General features: G+C 35.2%; 2 protein-coding genes and 1 pseudogene across 2 annotated transcripts; 2 read left to right on the top strand and 1 right to left on the bottom strand.

The window, feature by feature from the left end:
* The first annotated feature begins 448 nt into the window (after positions 1 to 448).
* LOC114409353 (WPP domain-interacting protein 2-like) lies at positions 449 to 5,001 on the top strand. Its single transcript, XM_028372782.1, has 3 exons — positions 449 to 567; positions 780 to 1,818; positions 3,986 to 5,001. Exons 2-3 carry the CDS (start codon positions 807 to 809, stop codon positions 4,729 to 4,731), a joined length of 1,758 nt encoding a protein of 585 aa, XP_028228583.1. The 5' UTR covers positions 449 to 567; positions 780 to 806; the 3' UTR covers positions 4,732 to 5,001.
* A 1,992-nt stretch (positions 5,002 to 6,993) lies between these two features.
* LOC114410556 lies at positions 6,994 to 12,022 on the top strand (annotated as a pseudogene).
* A 2,045-nt stretch (positions 12,023 to 14,067) lies between these two features.
* On the bottom strand, positions 14,068 to 16,244 carry LOC114408117 (berberine bridge enzyme-like 22). Its single transcript, XM_028371226.1, has 2 exons — positions 15,725 to 16,244; positions 14,068 to 15,410 (listed from the first exon to the last, which is right to left on the bottom strand). The coding sequence occupies exons 1-2, from the start codon at positions 16,242 to 16,244 to the stop codon at positions 14,344 to 14,346; spliced, it is 1,587 nt and encodes a 528-aa protein (XP_028227027.1). The 3' UTR covers positions 14,068 to 14,343.
* Between the last annotated feature and the right edge of the window lie 7,216 nt (positions 16,245 to 23,460).

Here is a 23,460-nt window from a genome sequence, read left to right as displayed (position 1 = left end):
TAAGGCATAATTTGTTGTCTAAAAAGTTAACTTTTTTTTTCTCGCTAAATTCACTTCTGTTTATTATATTGATCCGAAATTTAATCAATATATTAGAAAGTAGAAACAGTATAAACTGTTTTCTCACTGTAATTCAAACATAAATTAATATGTATTTTAATTTTATGGACTTTAATAATGATTGTCTTAAAAATCATAACTATTATGTTTATTTTATTGATAATATAAAATTTTACACTGGCAGTGCTGGTTTATATTTTCAAAATGAATTTTAAAAATAAACTAACATGTTTTAACTGGTATAATTTATTAATATTTTATTATTTATTATACTTATTTTAATTAATTAATAATATTGAAATATTAATAAACGATAAAGGATATACCGATTACAGGGGACGAAAATAATAAATAAATGAATGTAATGATTTGTATGTATAAATAAATACTTAAACGTTATTACCATCTTCTTCGGTTGATCCCTTCTCCGACTATAAAACTGCAAATCCCATCAAAATCCCAATCTTTAGGGTTTCCATGTCCAATCCAAGGGATTCGTTTATGAAGGTAATCACTCAAAATCATAGATCCTCTCTTCTTTCTCTTTCTCTCTCTCATTCAATTTTTTTATTGCTTATTTATTCATTCGTTTCTGTCCCAAAAGTAACCGTTTTTTATTTAATTTTTTTGGAGTCTTTGTTTTGAAGTTCGTGAATTCTCATTTGATTTGTTACTTCAACCGCAATTAATTGTAAGTGGGTTTTGATCTCTCTGTCCAGATTTAGCGAAAAGGGTTGAAATTGATCATGGATTTGGGAAGCGAATCCGTGGAAGAGAACGAAGTGAATCATGATGGGAATGGAAACGGTGGTTCTTATGATGACGAGAAGATTGGGTTGGGTTTGGAGGGAAATTCGGATGTCAACGGTTCGGATCAAAAGGGAACGGTTGGCGAAGTTGAAGTGGGTAGTGCGGAAGGTGTGAATTCCAAAGGGACACCAACAAAGGGGTTTGGGTTGAAGAAATGGAAGAGAATTCGGAGGAATGTTGTTAAGGATCCAAATTCGAGTGTTGATTCGGGTAAAGTCTTGAAGAGGGGCTTGTCTGGCAATGCCAATTTGAGTGAAAGCCAGCCTTTTCTGCGCGATGTTAAGGAGAAGAATGAAGGATCTTCAAACATGTTTGGGAATGTAGTGTTCTCTGATGGCAATGTGATCCATGGTTCAAGTTCGGATTCTAGATATGCACTTGGATCTGGTTTTGTTGTTGGGACTGATTCTGAGAATAGCGAGGATCAGAGTAGCAAGTCTTCTACAGCGGCTAGTGAGCCCAAGTTGAGGCAAGAGAAAAGCCGTAGTAAGAATGTGAATTCAAAGCATTTAGCTAACTCGGCTCAACGAGTTCAACCAGGAAAGGGACGAACTGAAGGCAGTAAGAAACCAGGAGGAGGTGGAAGAGTGAAAATTGAGAAGGAAAATTCTTTTTCTAGTTTGGAATCTGATTCAAGAAGCTCCAACTTTAAGCAAGGTGTTTTTTCGGTTACTAGTAATGGAAAGCATACTAGTAGGCCAAATGTTTACGATGGAGTTAATAGTGGTGAAGCACACACTAATGAACATTTCACTGAGGGTGTTGAGGCTGGTTATGGTAACGAAAATGTTGTTGAGGATGAATATCTTTTACAAGAGAATTTGGGTACAAATTTGTCTTGGGATGTTACAGAAGAAAAAAGTGTGAACAACCAATCTTCAGCCGTTGAAGATCCTATAATTGAATCGGTTAGTTGCCTTCAGGCTGTCCAGGAGGCCCTTCAAGAAGGTTTGTCCTTTCTATTTTTCTAGAAAGTTTGATTCTTCTGTGTATCTTTGTCTGTGCACCTTGTTTGCAGTTGATATTGTTATGTTTCTTGGTTTTATAATCCTTGGGAGAATGTATGTTAATATATTACCTAATTAGCAGTTTCTTGACCTTTGGATTCTGTTGTGTGATTCAATTCAACTGCCAATAAAGCTGCCAACATGTTAGATATCAATGCATGAACTGACCTAATATTATTTTGGTCTGATTGGAACCCCATAACTGTTTAAACCTTATGATTTTTTGTTTTTCTAAACTCAACCAAAGGAAACCATTAATTTGGTTATGTTTAATCAGCTTGTTTGGTTCCTTGAGCACCCCTGATTCTAGAATATTGGAGGGTCTTATTGAATTAAGGAGTATGTTTATTGATGGAAAACGAAATTGTCTTTCTAATTTGAGTAGCAGTTGCAAGTTTTTGGCATAATGTTGGACATTCTGATAAATATTTCACCGATGCTTTAAACTTGTTACCTAATTGATGCTTAGCCAATGGGTCTGAATAGGTTGTGAACTAAATCATTGAATGATCAATATTCTGTTTCCTTATATTTCTTATTCTTTTGAACCCCCTTTAAAATTCTTGATTGTTTTATTATATAACCTTATAACTCTGATGGTCTACAGGTCTAGTCTAGTCTCCTTTCTAAGCCTTTTTGATAAATCAGATAATCCTATAATATTAAATTTAAAAACTGTTGTCCTCCTCTTGCATTGCATATGCAGCACTTTGCTGGTTGATGAATAGATGGAAAATATAAAATGAGCTTGTTGGAGAAGGTATGTTAAATGTTATAAATTTTTAAGATATACTATCATAAATGTAATTGTTGCATATTGGATTTTGCTTGTAAGTTGTCTTGTAGAGGATAGGTTGTATACTTGTATTTAAATCAAGTGGTTCAGCAGGCTAAATTTATTTATTGCTAATATCATGGATTGCCTTGACTAAATGTCCTTATGTGCATTGACCTTTTCCCCCGATGGGTGGACTGTCTATGGTTAATTGTCTTCATTTTGAGGCTATCATAGTTAATGTATTTGGTGTGTTTCCTTAATGGAATTCTGAATCTCTCATTCTCTCTCTGTGAAGATTATTGAATGGTTTGTCTGTTAGATTTCATCTATATTGAGAAATGCAAGAACTTATAGATAGCTAAATGAATGGAACCTGAAATTTGAAATATAATAGGAACTTGTCGGTTGACAATTTTTCATATTTTGTATTAATTTGATTGTGCAAGCTTACCTGCATATTTTAATGTTATTGTTGTAATATTTTCTTCCATATGGGCCCAAACTTTACTTCTGCTTCACTGTTTAACTCTTGCGGTTCACTGCTTACTGGTATTTTCTATTAAAACTTTGTTCTTTGTTTAGTAGGACCACCATTCATAACTTATTCTCTGTTTTCATTTAAAAAGTAACCTATTTGTCTCGTTACTGTGATATTGTTGTTGGTTATCTATTCAGGATCTGCCTCCTTTAAAGTGTCAAACCCACTTTAGAGGGTAAAGTAAGTAAATCTCAGTCATTGATGAAAAAATCAACCATCAATATTACATGTGCATGTATTACAAATCATTAACATGTTGGAATATCAACAGTTATTTTTTCATTAATGACAGAAATTACTTATTGTACCTTTACCCTTACTCACTTTAGAGAAGTAAAACCCATTTATTAAGAGATCATATAAATCCTAGACCCACTAATTTTTGTTGCTCCTATTAGTTGGCTAATATATGACCTGAGCCAGCAACTGGAAACAATGATGGGAGATAGGTTGTTGACTTTTTAAGCTACTTTCTACAATTCTACTTCCCTACCCTATCTTGTTTATTATTTACTGGAACAGCTTATGCTATTTTCTACTTATTAATATTTTAAATTTATGGTTTACAGAAATGATTAATGACAGTCTATATTGTAAGCTTTTCTTTAATCTATTTAGAGTTTGTTTGTTGATGCTGAAGTAGTTTATTTGCATACTACTGAGAAACAACTTTTTTCTGTTTATTTTTTATTGGTATGCTGAAGTTCCTTTTTTGTGTAAAGTGGTCTTTAACGGAAGAAAGAAATATGGCATGTGCCATTGCTAATGATCAATCTACATGTACTCTTGCAGAACTCCAGAAATTCAGGGAGATTGGGATTGAAGCTATTTCACCAGATGATGACTCAGCTAAGTGTAGCAGTGCATCTGCTGGTACTACTATTGATCTTGGACTTAATAAATCAAGCCAATCTGGTCAGTCTGGTGCAGAAGAAATTAGACAAACTGCTTCAAGTTCCTCAGATCCTCAGGTATTGAGCCTGACACAAAATATAAATATTTTGGAAAGCAAGTTGGAGGATTTACAGGGTGTGCTTGCTCTGAAGGACTCTAGGATTGCTGAACTCGAAGCATCCTTGAGTAGTGTTAAGATTTCTAGGGAAGAATCTGCAAGCACCATAGATTTGTCCGAGAAAAAATGTGAAGGGGTTGAGTCGGAGCTCGAGGGCCTTTTCAAGCTAAGGATTGAAGCTGAGGTTGAATACCTAGCCATCTCAAAGGTAATGCAGAACATGAAGGGTGGGGCAGGTATCCAACAGACATTATTGGAAGAACAAGAGAAACTGTCTGAAAATCAAGCGCAGATTCTCGACAAAGTTGTAGATGCAAAGAGTAAGGCTTCAGTGCTGAAGAACAAAACAGAAGAGTTGGAAAAATATTGTGGTGATAGTGTAGTAGTTGAGGAGTCTTTTGTGCTGCAGAGAAGGGTATGTAAGATGTCATTTTATCTTTTCATACAGTTTATGTTTTTAGTTTTGATCTTTTGGCTTTACATGTCACAGTTATCGCACAATTCTGGGATGGTTGTGCCCACTTAGGCCTGCAAAATTAGGTTCATTTTGTGCAATCTTAATAGTTTTTTCCTTTTCTTTTTTTCTCTTTTCTTTTCCTGATCTTTGAATGTAAAATTTCGTTGTTATAGAAAACTGACCCTTCTTTCTCTGGGTAGGGGGAGAGCGTGTATTTGCTCTCGTTGTTTTAATATCATTTTGTGCACAGCCCCTTGTAATTTGGGCTTGGCAAAACAATTGTTATTGTTACTTTTTTTGTTCTTCTTGAGTTTAATTTTAATAACATAGATTTGTATATTGTGAACAAATTAGAAATCATCTTAGACAGAATTTTAAAAATAATTATTAGGTTAAATTAGTTTTTTTGTCTTTTAATTTATTATTTAGGTTCAATTTAGTCTTTTAATTTTTTTTTGTTCAATTTGATTTTTTCTAATTTTTAATTTTTAGAACTGATTCAATTTGGTCTAGTTTTTTTTAGTTTAATTTGGTCTTTTAATTTTTAAAATGGATTCATTTTTTTTTTTTGAAAAATGTATATTTTGTGGCAATTTAAAATTATTTAGTGATGGTTTTGAATCGTCACAAAGTGTGATTTTCTTATCATTTAGACTTAGGATCAAATTGAATTGATTTTAAAAATTAGAAAACCAATTTAATTTTTAATTTTTAAAATAATTATTAGGTTAAATTAGTCTTTTTGTCCTCTAATTAGGTTCAATATAGTCCTTTAATTTTTTTTTTTGTTGAATTTGATCTTTAAAACTGATACAATTTGGTCTTCTAGTTTTTTTTTTGTTTAATTTAGTCATTTAATTTTTAAAATGGATTATTTTTTTTTTGAAAAATATATATTTTATGGTGATTTAAAATTATTTACATAAAATATGGTTTCTTATCATTTAGACTTAAAGACTAAATTAAATCAATTTTAAAAATTAAAGAATCAAATTAAAAAAAAGACTAAAGAACTAAATTGAATCTAAAAGGTAAATTAGAGGAATAAAATTAATTTAACCTAATTATTATAAAAACCAATCTTATCATATGCAGTAATCCATGTCATGTTGGATGAAAGTATTTTTTTTCTCTCACTATAATGCATTTTTTTCGTTAATTTTTTTTTGTTGTTGCTGTTATAGCTACCCTGATTTAAAATGCTTGTACTCTAGATATAACTGAAGTATTTTGTATTACCTGCCTGTTTTATAAGAAACAAGCTTATTCAAATCATGGTTTGGGACTTTCTCAGTGAAAATCTATACAAGGGTAGGGGTGGAAGTCTGCAAAAATAGTTTTAAATGATTTTTTTTAAAAGAGTTTTAAATGAAATTGATTTTAGTTAAAGTTGATTTTAATACGAAGTTATTTGCATTTGAATGTTTTTTAATTTAAAAGGAAGTTAAGAATAAAATCTAGTATAAAATATGGAGTTAATTATGTTTTAGTTCCTTGAAATTAGGAAATATATTTTTTAATCTTTCAAATGAAAATTTATATTTTTTAGTCTTTCAAATTTGAAACTTCTTTTGAAGAATTAAAAACATAATTAAGCCTATTTAATTTAAAGCAAAAGTTATTTAATAACTTTCACCAAAAAATAATTTTAGGTTTAGAATTTTTTTTAACGTGATTAAATATATGAAAATTTACCTAAAACTAAATTAATATTTAAAATTGTTTTCATAAATGTAAGCATGCACTAAATTCAGGGTTGATTGAGTTTGATGCTAGGCATGCAACTGCATGTTATAAGTTTCTAATAGCAAGGGATTAAACAATAATGTTGCCATTGAGAAGGAACTAGCATTGCAAAAATCACACATGAGAAATGTGGGGGTGAAAGACAATTATATAGTGCATCAACGTTCCATACACAATTATTTCTTTCAGCCTAAAATATTAAGTAATTATTTTCGAAAATTAAGCTTCACCATACAAGATATTAGCAAAATTGACATGACACGTGAGGGAGATTATAATTGCGGAACATATATGGATTCTGTCGCTCAACAAGGACTATACTTTAACTTTATATGTGGCTGCCGATGTTGGGTATGCTAACTTGCCAAGTACAAATACAAATCAAATATTACCGTTTCAATCTCTGCTTTGGAAATATCACAACCCCTTGTTTATTATATTTTGGAATGTTTTGGACTCAAGGAAAAAATAGCTTCAGCATGTTCTCTACTACAATATTTTCTCTTTTTATGTGGACAAGTCAAGTGTTCTATATACATAGAAACAAAACTCAATCAACTAAAGGGTAGAGAAGAAAACACGGAGATGGGTTATCTTGCAGTGTTTCTGACACTGGTTCTTTCAATCTCATGTGCTGATTCTACCTTGGTTGAGAAGAAATTCAGACAGTGCATGTTAATAACCAGAGTTCATGGCAATTTTGAAGCCATTGAAAAAATGCTCTTCAACTCATCATCCTCACTATATCCACAAGTCTTGGATGTTGGACATTTTAGTGTAATTGATCTCTTTATTATGTTAAAATAAGAGTGTACGCTTGTTTTAATGTAATAACGAGATGTTCGGTTTAGGCAAATTTTGGAAGTTACATGGAAGTTACTAAAACTTCCATCAACGGTTGGAAGTTACATGGAAGTTACTAAAACTTCCATCAACGACAGTCTTTAAAAAAGAAATAACTTCCATTAACCGCCAAAAACCACCTGTTCTTTGATCATAAATAATCATTCTGGTTTAGAAAGCATAACGGGTGACAAAACATATAAGACCAAAACAAAACTCTTGAATTATAATCTTCTGATTTTATCCGATTGAACAATTTTGGTTGAACCCCGAAAATTGATTCAATCTGAAAGTGTTATACACGACTTCAGATTTATCCAGTATCATCTCGATTTTTCAAATTAACCAACAAAAGATTGAATCAAAACTTTTCGAGATGACGAACGATAGTTCGAAGATGACAAGCAAGTTTGCGAAGTTGGACAAGTTTGAAGGGCAGGATTTCAGAAGATGGCAGAAGAAGATGCACTTTCTCTTGACAACATTGAATGTGGTGTATGTGCTGAGTACATCGATGTCGGTGTATATGGAAGACGAAACTCTGGATCAAGCAAGGAAGCGTTCGAAATGGGAGAACGATGATTACATTTGTCGTGGACACATTCTGAACGGTATGTCTAACTCTCTCTTTGATATTTATCAAAATGTTGAGTCTGCTAAGGAATTATGGGACTCTCTTGAATCCATGTATATGGCAGAAGATGCTTCAAGTAACAAATTCTTCGTTAGTAATTTCTTTAATTACAAAATGATTGATTCGAGGCCTATTATGGAACAATATAATGAACTGCTGCGGATTTTGAGTCAGTTTACTCAACATGATTTGAAAATGGATGAATCCATTGCAGTTTCATCTATAATTGATAAACTGCCTTCTTCTTGGAAAGACTTCAAGCATACCTTGAAACATAAGAAGGAAGAGTTGACTCTGGTTCAACTCGGTAGTCATTTCATGATTGAGGAGTCGCTGAGGGCTCAAGAAATTGACAAAGTCAATTATAAAAACTTAGCAGGTTCCTCTTCCGTTAATATGGTAGAGGAAAGTGGAACAGTTAAGCAAAATTACAATGCTAAAGGTAACAAACGAAAATTTCAAGGAAATAAGAACAAAGGTCCAAACAAACAGACAAAATTTTCATGTTGGAAGTGTGGGAAACCTGGTCATTTAAAGAGGGATTGCCGGGTGTTCAAAGGAAAGAACAAGGCTGGTCCAAGTGGGTCTAATGATCCTGAAAAGCAACAAGGATGATGACGTTGCTTGGTGGTTTGATTCGGGAGCAACAAGCCATGTGTGCAAAGATTGTCGTTGGTTCAAGGAATTTAGACCAATCGATGATGGCTCTATTGTGAAGATGGGCAATGTTGCAACTGAAACAATCCTAGGATTAGGTTGTGTGAATTTAGTTTTTACTCCTGGAAAAAGTTTGTATTTGGATAATGTCTTATTTGTACCTGGTATTCGTAAGAACTTATTGTCTGGTATGGTTTTAAATAATTGTGGTTTCAAGCAAGTACTTGAAAGTGAGAAGTACATCTTGTCAAGACATGGTTCGTTTGTTGGATTTGTTTATCGTTGTAATGGAATGTTTAAATTAAACATTGATGTTCCTTTTGTTCATGAATCTGTTTGTATGGCCTCGTGTAGTTCTATACCTAATATGACAAAATCAGAAATTTGGCATGCTAGATTAGGACATGTTCATTACAAAAGATTAAAAGATATGTCAAAAACAAGTATGATTCCTCCTTTTGATATGAACATTGAAAAATGCAAAACTTGCATGTTGACCAAGATCACTAGGAAACCTTTTAAGGATGTTAAAAGTGAGACTAAAGTCTTAGACCTTATTCATAGTGATCTGTGTGATTTGCATGCTACTCCATCATTAGGTCATAAAAATTATCTTGTTACTTTTATTGATGATGCATCAAGGTATTGTTATGTATATTTATTAAATACAAAAGATGAAGCTCTTGATAAATTTAAAATTTATAAGAAAGAGGTAGAACTTCATCAAAATGGGCTAAACAAAACTTTTCGTACGGATAGGGGAGGTGAGTATTATGATCCGATTTATTTTCAATCTACTGGAATAATACATCAAACTACAACTCCCTATACACCACAACAGAATGGTGTAGCCGAAAGGAAGAATAGAACCTTGAAAGAAATGGTGAATTCCATGTTATCCTATTCGGGTTTAAGTGAAGGATTTTGGGGTGAGACTATGTTGACAGCCTGTTACTTGTTGAACTGAATTCCTAACAAAAGGAATAAGGTTACCCCATATGAACTTTGGCTAAGGCACATAGTCAAGTGTATAATGGGAAGTCTAGACACTTGGGTGTTAGACACAACATGGTTCGGGAGTTAATCATGCATGGTGTGATATCAGTGGAGTTTGTGAGAACTCAGCATAATTTGGCCGATCATTTAACCAAAGGGTTAAGTAGAGATCTCGTGAAAAGGTCGGCTGTGGGATTAGGATTAAAGTCCATCTGAAATCTCTTATGTTAAGATACCCAATTCCCATCTAATATGACATTAGGTGCTGAATTCAATGTGGAAAGCTTAACATGTAGAGATTGGAACACATCATCGAAAGTATCCCAAAAGGTATGTGTTCGGTTCTGTAAGTTAAGGAGGTTGAAGTATAACTTCTCAATGGTTCTTTTGAAAAATTGCATTTGCAGGTGCAAGAAAGAAAAGAACTACCTATATAAGCATGAAGTTTAGTCACTTCAAGAAGCTGGGACTTGGCTTTGATATGCTTATGAAGGATAGGGACACAGACTAGTAAACTAGTGTCGAGTAAGAGTAATGTTATAAACTATTGTGCAGATTATCTTCATGTATTCATTATGAATAGAAAGAGTTCAATCCTTAGTGACACCCTGATATTCGAATATTTGAAACGTGTAATTTGCTAAGATGAAATTCAATCGTCACGATATTTCATCTATGCAGTAGTTTGTTGTATGTTATGACTTTGGTGATTTGATCGGTAATTACACTAAAATGGGGGATGTTTGTTGGACATTTTAGTGTAATTGATCTCTTTATTATGTTAAATTAAGAGTGCACACTTGTTTTAATGTAATAACGAGATGTTCGGTTTAGGCAAATTTTGGAAGTTACATGGAAGTTACTAAAACTTCCATCAACGGTTGGAAGTTACATGGAAGTTACTAAAACTTCCATCAATGACAGTTTTTAAAAAAGAAATAACTTCCATTAACCGCCAAAAACCACCTGTTCTTTGATCATAAATAATCATTCTGGTTCAGAAAGCATAACGGGTGACAAAACATACAAGACCAAAAACAAAACTCTTGAATTATAATCTTCTGATTTTATCCGATTGAACAATTTTGGTTGAACCCCGAAATTTGATTCAATCTGAAAGTGTTATACACGACTTCAGATTTATCCAGTATCATCTCGATTTTTCAAATTAACCAACATTGGAATCATTGGAGCAAAATCCTAGATGGTTGAATTCTTCAAGGAAGCCTCTCCTCATTCTAACACCTTTCCATGAATCAGAAATTCAAGCAGCTATTCAATGCAGCAAAGAACTTGGGCTGCAGATCAGAGTCAGAAGTGGCGGCCATGATTATGAAGGGCTATCATATCTTTGTAAGGCCCCTTTTGTGATGGTTGACCTCATCAACATCCGTTCCATCGAAATTAACCTTGATTATGAAACAACATGGGTTCAGGCTGGGGCATCAATAGGTGAACTTTACTACAAAATTTCAAAAGCAAGTAAAGTGCACGGATTTGCGGCAGGAACCTGTGAATGGAAAGATTCATGATCGAAAATCAATGGGGGAAGATGTTTTCTGGGCCATAAGAGGAGGTAGTGCTACTAGTTTTGGAGTCATTCTTGCATGGAAGATCAAGTTGGTTAGAGTTCCACCTATTGTTACAGGGTTCAACATTCACAAAACACTAGAAGAAGGAGCCACCAAGCTCATTCACAGGTGGCAACACATAGCACATGAATTGCATGAGGATCTTTTCATTAGAATAGTTGCTCAAAATAGTGGTGACAAATCAAAAACATTCCAAGCAACCTTCGAATTTCTCTTCCTTGGAAGACACGACAAGTTAATCCAACTGATGAATGAGAGTTTCCCAGAATTGGGATTGCAGGCCAAAGACTGCACTGAAATGAGCTGGATTCAATCAGTTTTATTCTTTGCTGGATACAACAAAGAGGACCCTCCAGAACTCTTGCTTAACAGAACTACCACGTATAAAAGCTCTTTCAAGGCCAAGTCTGACTTTGTAAAGGAGCCAATACCAAAAACTGGCTTAGAAGGAATTTGGAAAATGCTTCTAGAAGAAGAAACGTTAGCCTTGCTGTTAATGGAACCATATGGTGGTAGAATGAATGAAATTTCAGAATCTGAAATCCCTTTTCCCCACAGAAAGGGAAACTTGTACAACATACAATACTTGGTCAAGTAGGAAGTGAATAGCAAGGAAGCATCCAAGACGCACCTGCACTGGGCTAAAAGGGTTTATAGATACATGACTCCTTATGTCTCAAAGTCTCCAAGAGCTGCCTATTTCAACTATAAGGATCTTGATTTAGGCAAAAACAAGTATCACAACACAAGCTACTCAAAAGCTAGTGTTTGGGGCAAGAAGTACTTTAAGGGAAACTTTAGAAGATTGGCACAAATTAAGACAAAGTTTGACCCTCAAAATTTTTTTAGCAATGAACAGAGTATTTCTCTCCTGCATACCCATCCTTCTTAGTTCTTAACATAAAGAACATGCATTACATTTTTTGGAGCACCTAGAACATTTGTGTAATACTTAAATTATGTTAATCTTCTGCTAGACCCAACCCTAAAAACTATACTGCTTTTGTATACATTTCAAAGGTAGGAGATGCAAATTCAAAAATAGATATCATGTATTTTCATATCTCATTAGAATGTACCCTCCTGTTGCCAATTATGTTAGTCTAATGACCCTTCCTAAGATGTCTGCTCAAGCTTTCGTTCCTTACCTATTATCTACACTTCATTTCTTTTTGTCATAAAATTGCTAAGGAAAATGATTAATGCCACAATTTTGAGATGTGACTAAACACGTAGCAGAGTAAATATTTTTGATGTGTAAAATTGAAAATTATTGAATTTCATGATTAATTGAGCTGCACAATTGCACTTTCCCCATGCTGATTTGGGGTTTTGGACTATTGTTGTGACCATGCATCAAATTGGATTAGTTTCAATGCCAGTTTTGTTATAATTTTCTTTGTTTGGTCTTCTGTTGATTGATGTATTTTGTTTGATAAAAATATGGCTTTGAATGTATAACCTAATATATTTGTTCCTGTGAACCCAATTATTAAGTGATCCAATTTGGGATTTAGGAATCACCATGTGTTTATATGTTTATTAGGTCAAACGGCTTATTGTTCCATCCAATAGTCGATTGATTTGTAAAAAAGGGGAGATCAAGAGGAAGATCTTGTTCTTGATGTGATGTATACGCTTGTATATGCCCTTCCACAAGATCAATTGATTGGTCTAAATATACACAAACCTGAAAATCAAATGTCTGGCTACATAATTAAAGGGTCTATTTGTTGTTTTGTATATTATTATTAAACCAAATATTTTGTTCACACCTGATGCAAGTTAACACAAGGAACAAACTGCTCAAACTCATTCATATTGTTTATTCACACTTTGTGTTGCAATGGATGCGGTTATGGTCATTGCAATGGATGTGATGATGGTCATGAAGGTGGGTTAATTGTAATATTTTTGGGTGTGATAATTGAGATTTTTTTATTGATTTGACTTTTGTTTTGTGAATCTTTTAGAGATTTGTTGGTTATACTAGATTTTAACTCATTTTTTAAAAAATATTTTAATCTCAATTGTCTATTATTTTTAATTTTGATATGATGGTTATAACTAGTTGTTCTCTCGTAAGGTGTTTTCACTTGAGATTTGGTGCTGGCTATCCACTGCACAATCGCCATAGAGCAGCTGAGCAGATTCCAATTGTATCAGTGTTTTATTTTCGTTTTCTTTTTGGTATTGAATCTCTCTAGTACATTCGGACCACAACGAGAGTACGAATAGAAGTTTAGTTGTAACCTCTTTGAGAACATATTGGGAACACAAGGTGTGAATAAGTGAATAAACAATATGAGAGTTTGTGTCAGAACTCAGAACCAATGACATGGAAATTTCCTTTCTCATGCCTCTTCTTTATTGTACTTACAATTACAATATAAAACAACTAACCTTTTTCTTGAAGGGTCTATCCCTTTTTTAGCAGTTTATTCCTTAACTTGCATTAAGTGTGAACAAAATATTTGGTTTAATAATAAGATACAAAGCAACATATAGACCCTTTAAGCATGTAGCTAGAGGTTTGATCCCCAAATCCATGTACTTAGAAGAACATCTATTGAGAGAACGTAGTTCCTTAAATGAATATCAGCACCTCAAAAGATTTTTTTGACTTTTTGGCCAGGAGATGTCCCAAGTTTATAAAAAATGACAATGTGAAAACTTAAAACATCAAACAACTTCACCATTGAAAGTAATCCAATGTGATGAATGGTCACTCCAATAGCCCAAAACTCCAAATCAATGAATCACGAATTTCATTTTTTTTTCAATTCTACACATCACAGCATGTCCTTTTAAATTACTAAGCAACATGTGAAGTCACATCTCAAAATTGTGACAATCATTTTCCTTAGCAATTTGATGACAAAAAGAAATGAAATGTAGATAATATGATAGGAATGAAAGCTAGAGCAGACATAATTAGGAAGGGTCATTAGATAACATAATTAGCAACAGGAGGGTACATTCTTATGGGATCTCACTTAGTGTTACATAAGTCCACACTCCACACCCATTATGAAAATACATTATATCCATTTTGAATTTGCATCCCCTACCTCAGAAATGTATACAAAAGCAGTATAATGTTTTAGGGTTGGGTCTATACCAATCACACAAAGCACAATATTAACATAATATTGAAATATTACACAAATGTTCTAGGTGCTCCAAAAAATGTCATGCACACGCTCTTCAGAACTAAGAAGGATGGGTATGTAGAAGAGGAATACTCTGTTCATTCCTAAAAAAATTTTGAGGGTCAAACTTTGTCTTAATTTGTGCCAATCTTCTAAAGTTTCCCTTAAAGTACTTATTGCCCCAAACACTAGCTTTTGAGTAGCTTGTGTTGTGATGCTTGTTTTTGCCTAAATCAAGATCCTTAAAGTTGAAAAAGGCAGCTCTTGGAGATTTTGAGACATAAGGAGTCATGTATCTATAAACCCTTTTAGCCCACTGTAGATACTTCTTGGAAGTTTCCTTGCTATTCTGTTCCCACTTGACCACGTATTCTATGCTGTACAAGTTTCCCTTTCTGTGGGGAAAAGGGATTTCAGATTCTGAAATTTCATTCATTCTACCACCATATGGTTCCATTATCAGCCAGGCAAACATTTCTTCTTCTAGAAGCATTTTCCAAGCTCCTTCTAGACCAGATTTTGGTATAGGCTTCTTCACAAAGTCAGACTTGACCTTGAAATAGCTTTTAAATTCGTTAGTTCTGTCGAGCAAGACTTCTGGAGGGTCGTCTCTGTCGTATCCGGCATCAACCAGAACTGATTGAATCCAGCTGATTTCAGTGCAGTAATTGACATTCAATTCCAATTCTGGGAAACTCTCATTCATCAGTGTGATAAACCTGTCTGTTTCTCCAAGGAAGATAGAACCGAAGGTTGCTTTGAATGTTTTCGATTTATCACCACTGTTTTGAGCAATTACTCTAATGAAAAGATCCTCATGCAATTCATGTGCTATGTATTGCCACCTGTGAATGAGATTGGTGGCTCCTTCCTCCAGTGGTCTCTCAGACACAGTAACAATAGCTGGAACTCTGACCAACCTGATCTTCCATGCAAGGATGACTCCAAAACTAGTAGCACTTCCTCCTCTTATGGCCCAGAAAACATCTTCTCCCATTGATTTTCTATCATGAACCGTCCCATTTACATCTATGAGGTAAGCATCAACAACATGGTCTGCTGCTAGGCCATGTTTCCTCATCATCATACCCTGCCCCCCTCCACTGATATGCCCACCTATCCCAATACCTAGTGAGAGAGAAAAATTTAAGTATTATAGAGTTGGAAAAAGATTGACAGACATCCCTAAATGCTAAAACAAACCCTCCAACAGCCAATGATGTGATATAAAATTATTTTATTACTTAATATATTTAATAAAAGAAAAATAATAATTAAATAAAATTGTGGAGTGTCTTAAGGATGTATGATATTGTGCAATGGTGGGTGTATGACTGTTCTATGGAATTTATGATGTGATAAAAGAAAGAGAGAGAGAGAGAAAATAAGAGGTGTTAGTAGGGTATTTAAAATGAAGGAGTGTTTAAGTATCATTACTCAACCTGGAACGGGTCCTGCAGGGAATCCATGCACTTCACTTGCATTTGAAATTTTGTAGTACAGTTCACCTAATGTTGCCCCAGCCTGAACCCAAGCTGTTTCATCATCAAGGTTGATTTCAATGGAACGGATGTTGATGAGGTCAACCATCACAAATGGGGCCTTACGTAGACTAAGGTATGATAGCCCTTCACAATCATGGCCACCACTTCTGACTCTAATCTGCAGCCCAAGTTGTTTGCTGCATAGAATGGCTGCTTGAATTTCTGATTCATGTAAAGGTGTTAGAATGATGAGAGGCTTCCTTGAGGAATTAACAAATCTAAGATTTTGTGCTGATGAATCCCAGACTTGGGGATATAGTGAGGAGGATGAGGTGAAGGTTATGTTTTCAATGGATTCAGAATTGCCATTGAGTTGGGTTAACAAGCATTTCTTGAATTTCTTCTCAAGTGAGGTAGAAGCTCCACATGAGATTGGAAGAAGCAGTATCAGAAACACTGCACAATAACCAAACTCCATGTTTACAACTCTAACCGGAATTTAGGAATCACCATGTATTTATATGTTTCATAATTCCTACATTGTTTGCAATGCATTTACGTACTATTCCATTACGGTTGCTAGAGATATAAAAAGTAAACTCATTTATGTTCATTTATGTTCTTGTCTAGGTTGCCACGGTACTATTAATTATTAGTTTGACAAGACTCGAGATAGGGCCTATTTTACATTTTTTTAAAATCAAGCTTTATTGTTTTAATATGTAATTAAAATAAAAGAAAAATCAATTCTGATGGAAGAATTAGACTTTACTAATTTAATATTAAAAAAAGGTTATTACCAAAATATTATTTATACTAGCATTCCCTATGAAATGTAAATATTACATCACTCTCTCTTATATTAAATATTACTAACATATACACTTCAATTCTATTCTTTAACAAATATATGATACTTTATTTTTAATTTTTTTGATGAACAATTTTATGACTAAATTATCTATTACACTCTCTTACCTTGAGAAGTTTAAATATTATATGTTTCTCTTCGCTTATTTTAAGATATACAATTTCCTTGTTTAAATAGATGAAGTGCCACAATTTCACCACTTTTTTTCTATAAGAAATATGATAATTTTTATTAAAGATTTTATTTTTACGAGAAAACCAATTGTTAATATATTTGTAATTCTTTTAAAAAAAGATGTTACTAAATTATTTTATTTTTATAATATATTTTCTGTCATAAGTTCATTTCCTATTGAAGGTCCTTTTAGCCTTTTAATATAGGGCTAACAATAAATTTAGTTAGATTTTGCCACTCCAAAATGTTTTACTTTCTCAGCAGCCTTTTATTTATTTACTTGAAGATTTCTCCGCAGCCTCTTATGAAGAGAAGCAACATTAATGTTATATAAGAAGCAATGTTAGGGAATCGAGTGAATAAATGACATTAATATTAATGCAGAGAAAGCACTCAATAACGAAAGTCCATTCTGGGTGCTATTATCATTCTGTGATGCTATTAATAATCAGCTCGTCAATGATTATATATATATATATATATATATATATATATATATATATATATATATATATATATATATATATATATATATAAAACAAATATTTACAACACATTTCTTTAAAGACTCTCTTTTATTGACTAAAAATGATAAAATTTGGTGGATTTCACATTATATTTAGTAATCGTACCTCTTTTAATTTTATAGTTTTTAATCAATTTTATGGACCTAGAAAAAGTGTGTTTGAAGAAATATACTAAAAATGTATTCCTAACATTTTTCATATATATATATATATTAAATTAAATTAAGCCTTACTATTTTAATATTTATCAAAATAACAGTAAATTATAAGATTAAATTTATAGATTTATGTCGATCGAATAATTATTTTTTTTTTGTAATATTTAGTTAGCTGTTAATATAGTGTCGCTAAATTTATATCAAAAGACACTGTTACGTTTGTAAAAAAAAAATTCAAGGAAATATTTCATCCTTTCAAAGAAATTGCTATTTAAGATTTTACATAAAAATTGAGAAAAATAGTAAATATTTAAGGAAATAAAAATTTCTTTTATAATTATTACTCCCTTACTTTATCGATCAATATCTTCTCATTCCGCTTGGAGGCAGATGATTTTCCATTTTTATTTATTTTTTTTCGAATTGGTTTGAGCTAACAGTTCACAACCACAAAAAACTTTATTACCCTTGAGGGTTAAAAAGGCAAGAAGCATCATGTCCTACAGCATCATATGCAAAATTAGGAATAGAAATAAAAGATACATCCCTATAAACATACGCGATCGATAGCACATGATCCTCCAATGGATTTTTCCAACTAGAGGGGAGAAGTCACACTATCAGGAAGGCACATAAGATTTGCCATCTTCACTGACAAATCAGAATCAGACTCAACCATTATCTACTGAAAACCATACTTTCTATCCTGTCTCAACCCGTTAACTATGGCCCAAAGCTCAGCCATAATGTCAGACACAGAATCAAGACCATGAACCTTCCTTGGTCTTTACGAAATAAGCCACCACACGCTGCGTTCGCCTCCAGAACGTTAACAGCCGCATCGCAGTTCAGCTTGATGAAACCAGGACCCATAATTTTGTGAACAGTGTGGAGTAGAATTTATTGATTCTCGGATAAGTAGATATCAAATGGTCTATACAAAACTGGCATGCCTAGTAAGTCATGTGTGGTATATTACGAGTGAGACAATCAAAGCCTGATCACCCAACAACAACAACAACAACAACAACGCCTTATCCCACTAGGTGGGATCGGCTACATGGATCAACTTCCGCCATAATGTTCTATCAAGTACCATACTTCTATCCAAACCATTAATTTCGAGATCCTTTTTGATAACCTCTCTTATAGTCTTTTTGGGTCTTCCTCTGCCTCGAATTGTTTGTCTTCTCTCCATCTGGTCTACTCTCCTCACTACAGAGTCTACCGGTCTTCTCTCTACATGCCCAAACCACCTAAGTCTATTTTCCACCATCTTCTCTACAATAGGCGCTACTCCAACCCTCTCTCTAATAGCTTCGTTTCTAATTTTATCCTGTCGAGTCTTACCACACATCCACCGCAACATCCTCATCTCCGCTACACCTACTTTATTCTCATGTTGGCTCTTGACCGCCCAACATTCTGTTCCGTACAAAATCGCCGGTCTTACCGCAGTCCGATAAAACTTTCCCTTTAGCTTGATCGGTACCTTTGCATCACATAACACCCCCGATGCTTTTCTCCATTTCATCCATCCTGCTTGAATGCGATGATTCACATCCCCTTCAATTTCCCCATCATCCTGTATTACAGACCCAAGATATTTAAACCGTGTGACTTGAGGGATAATATGGTCTCCTATTTTCACCTCTGAGTTAGAAACCCTCCTTCTTTTGTTGAACTTACATTCCATATACTCCGATTTGCTTCTGCTTAGGCGAAAGCCATGTGTTTCTAGAGCTCGTCTCCAAGTTTCCAACCTCTCATTCAACTCCTCCCTCGACTCTCCAAGGAGGACTATGTCATCTGCAAAAAGCATGCATCTCGGCTCTATCTCTTGGATTTGTTCCGTGAGGACATCCAGAATTAAGGTAAAAAGGTAGGGGCTAAGGGTTGACCCTTGATGTAAACCAATTGTGATGGGAAAATCGTCTGACTCTCCACCTTGTGTCCTAACACTAGTCGATACCCTATCATACATATCTTGGATAGCTCGAATATATACAACCCTAACCCCTTTCTTCTCTAGAGCTTTCCACAAAATCTCTCTAGGCACTCTATCATACGCTTTCTCCAAGTCAATAAAAATCAAGTGCAAGTCTTGTTGGGCCATGCGATATTGCTCCATCACCCGCCGTAATAAATAAATCGCTTCCATGGTCGACCTTCCCGGCATGAAACCAAATTGATTCTCAGTAACTTGAGTCTCCTTTCTTAATCTCCGTTCGATCACTCTTTCCCATAATTTCATGGTATGACTCATGAGCTTGATTCCCCTATAATTTGCACAATTTTGTATATCCCCCTTGTTCTTATAGATTGGCACTAACGTGCTTCTCCTCCATTCCTCCGGCATGCGTTTTGACCTCATAATTTCGTTAAAGAGTTCGGTGAGCCACTCAAGACCTCTATCTCCAAGAGTTTTCCACACTTCAATAGGTATGTTGTCTGGCCCCACCGCCTTACCATTACTCATTCTTTTCAACGCTTCCTTTACTTCCTGTTTCTGAATCCGACGATAGTACTTATAGTTCCGGTCCTCTTCTCTTGTGTCTAGACTGCTAGAGTCATATCCATATCCATCATTAAATAAGTTGTGGAAATACGCCTTCCACCTTTCCTTGATATCTTTTTCATGCACTAAGACTTTGCCTTCTTCATCCTTAACACACTTTACTTGATCCAAATCTCTAGTCTTCCTCTCTCTACCCTTAGCAAGCCTATATATAGATCTTTCTCCGTCCCTGGTTCCTAGAGCTTGGTATAGTCCGTCAAAAGCTTGGGCTCTTGCCTCACTCACCGCCTTTTTGGTTTCATTTCTAGCTATCTTATACTTATCCCAAGTTTCAGAATTTCTACACCTAGACCACTCCTTGAAACACTCCTTTTTTACTCTAACTTTGCTCTGAACATTTTCATTCCACCACCACGATTCTTTACCCCTAGGTCCAAAACCTCTAGATTCACCCAACGTCTCTTTAGCCACTTTAATAATCTCTTGGGACATCTTGTTCCACATATCATTTGCACTTCCTTGTGATTGTCCACACCAACCCTCCCATATCTTTTGTTGGAAGATTCCTTGTTTCTCACCCTTCAAGTGCCACCATTTGATCCTTGGTGCTACCAGAGGACTTCTTCTCTTTGCCCTATCTCTAATTCTTACATCCATAACCAAAACTCTATGTTGGGTAGTCAAGCTCTCTCCCGGAATAACTTTACAGTTCAAGCAATACTTCCTATCAGACTTCCTGATAAGGAAGAAATCTATCTGAGAACATGTCCCTCCACTTTTGTAAGTGATAAGATGTTCCTCTCTTTTCTTAAACCATGTATTGGCTATAGAAAGATCCAAAGCCTCCGAAAACTCCAAGATGGATTTACCCTCCCCATTCATCTCTCCTAGGCCAAAACCCCCATGCACCCCCTCAAAACCTCTAGCCACGCTACCTACATGTCCATTGAGATCCCCTCCTAGGAAAACTTTCTCTCCTTGGGGTATATCCTGAAGTACCCCTTCTAGATCCTCCCAAAATTTTACCTTAAAGTGTTCTGCTAACCCAACCTGAGGTGCGTACCCACTAATAACATTAAAGGTGTCCTGTCCCACTACCAATTTTAAGACTATGATACGATCTCCTACTCTTCTTACATCCACGACATCCTTCTTCCACTCCTTGTCCACAATAATCCCTACCCCATTTCTTGATCTGATTTTTCCCGTATACCACAGCTTAAATCCCGAGTTGTCTAATTCTTTCGCTTTTTCACCTGTCCACTTAGTTTCTTGTAGGCACATAAAATTGATCTTCCTCCTCACCATAACATCCACTATTTCCATAGATTTTCCAGAAAGTGTGCCTATATTCCATGTACCAAAGCGAATCCTCCTGTCATGAACTAGCTTCTTTACCCACACCCGTTCACGAAAATGTGGGAACCCTTGCTTACTTTTCACTACATCCGGGCGACGATGCAGCGGCCCTTGCTCTTTTGACACTGTACTCGAGCCATACAGCGCGTTGCTTCCGGGCAACGACCTAGCATTCACATTATTACGTAATAGATCCATGTCATAGAGATTCGACAAAGTTTAACGTTGGCTGTCGAAAGCCTAACACAACCCTCTCCTTTTATCCGGGCTTGGGACCGGCTAAGAATAGCAAAGCTACCCTAGGCAGGATTGCCTGATCACCCAACAAAACTTCAAAATTCGAAGCAACGAATTTCTGCCAAGTTTCAGAAGCTGAGAAGACTTTTTTTTTTTAATTAAAAGCGACTTCATTTCTCCGCCACCAGATGCGGTCTAGAATCGCTCCAAAGAGATGACTCCAACGCATACCATTTTTTAATCTAGCAGATGTGATATTCATATGGATCCAACCAACAGGCAAAGGCACACCACCCAAAGCACAATGCCACACCTACAATCCCGAAACGCATGGGCTAAGGTTTCAGGAGCGCTTCCAGAAACAGGACAGGTATCATCAATAGCCATATGTCTAAAAACACGACGGTTATTTGTCCGAACATTCTCCAAAGCAGGAATCTGATTCTCTCAGGCCCAAATCGCTTTGAGACATCTGGTATTCATCCCTGAATCAACGGTCAACAAACTTTCATAGGCCAAGTTAGTGGAGAAACATAGTCATCACCATTAGAACCCATGGGAGGCTTGATATTCTCAATTTGATCAATTACATTGGCCTGAAGAAAACCATCCCTAATGTCAGTATTCCACTGACCTTCCCAGTTCACGAAAAAGCAAGCTGGCAGATCCTTTTGAGAGCAAATATCGCTAAGCTTGCCAACTTGAGGAACCCAAGCATCGTCCCAAAACCTGGCTGTTGGAGCATTTCCAAGCCGCCAAATGATGTTCTTCTCAATGTGGCTCCAACAACTTACTAAGCCTTTCCAGAAATTAGAGCCATTCCTGTCCTTATCAATGATCAGTCTTCCTGCCATACCGGATTTATATTTAGACTTCATCACTCTCACCCAAAGGTCATCAGGACTACTCCAAAGTCGCCGACCCCTCTCATTAGCAAAGCATGATTTGCAGTCCTCATTGTTCGCAATGTCTTTGGGGAACAAACATCCTTCCAATTTAACCAATGCACCCTCCTTTGGCCGTGTCCCCCCACACGAAATTTCTGCATCTTCTATCAATCTCATCACGAGCAGACCTTGGCAAAAGCGAAGTTTGCATAACATAGGTAGATAGCGCTTGCACCACTGATTTCACGAGAGTAAGACAACCCGCAAAAGACTAATTATTTGCGTTCCAGTTACTTAAACGCTGACTAATCTTATCCAGAATAAACTGAAAATATTGTTTCGAGGGTCTATTATGGTGAAGTGGAACTCCAAGGTATTTACCAAGGTCCGCCATTCTTTGGAACCCGAGCTCTTGAGCAATCTAGTCCCACAAGGCATTACTTACATTTCTAGAAAAGAAAACTATTGTTTTGTCCTCACTAACCTTTTGACCGGAGTTATCACAAAAGGACTTCAACACATACTTAATAACTTTAGCTTGATCAACATTTGCTTTTGCAAATAAAAGGAGATCATATGCAAAGGCAAGGTGTGCGATATGCAGACCATCCCTTGAAATTTGAATGGGACACCAGATCTTTTGGTCCACCACCCAATTAATCAAGTGGAACAATCTTTTGATACAAAGCATAAAAATATGCGGGGAAAGAGGATCCCTGTTAGGAAGTGATAAGGAAACAAAGGCAGCAGAGAACATATTCACGAAGCCAAAAGCAAGGGTGCAAGCAATAACAGAAGGAAGAATCTGCAGAATTATGGTTGTCGAGAACCAGGGGACAGCAATAACAGAATCCGTTTTGCTTGTAATATTTTCCTAGCACACAATCACAATTCTGTTAGGGAATCCATACTATAAATATGGATGATGTAATAAGCTACAGATTATGAATCAGAAATATAGAA

The sequence above is a fragment of the Glycine soja genome, chromosome 4 (assembly GCF_004193775.1).
Source record: "Glycine soja cultivar W05 chromosome 4, ASM419377v2, whole genome shotgun sequence".
Lineage (NCBI taxonomy): Eukaryota > Viridiplantae > Streptophyta > Magnoliopsida > Fabales > Fabaceae > Glycine > Glycine soja.
Note: the sequence above shows the minus strand (reverse complement) of the source record. Positions and strands in the feature narration are given on the sequence as shown.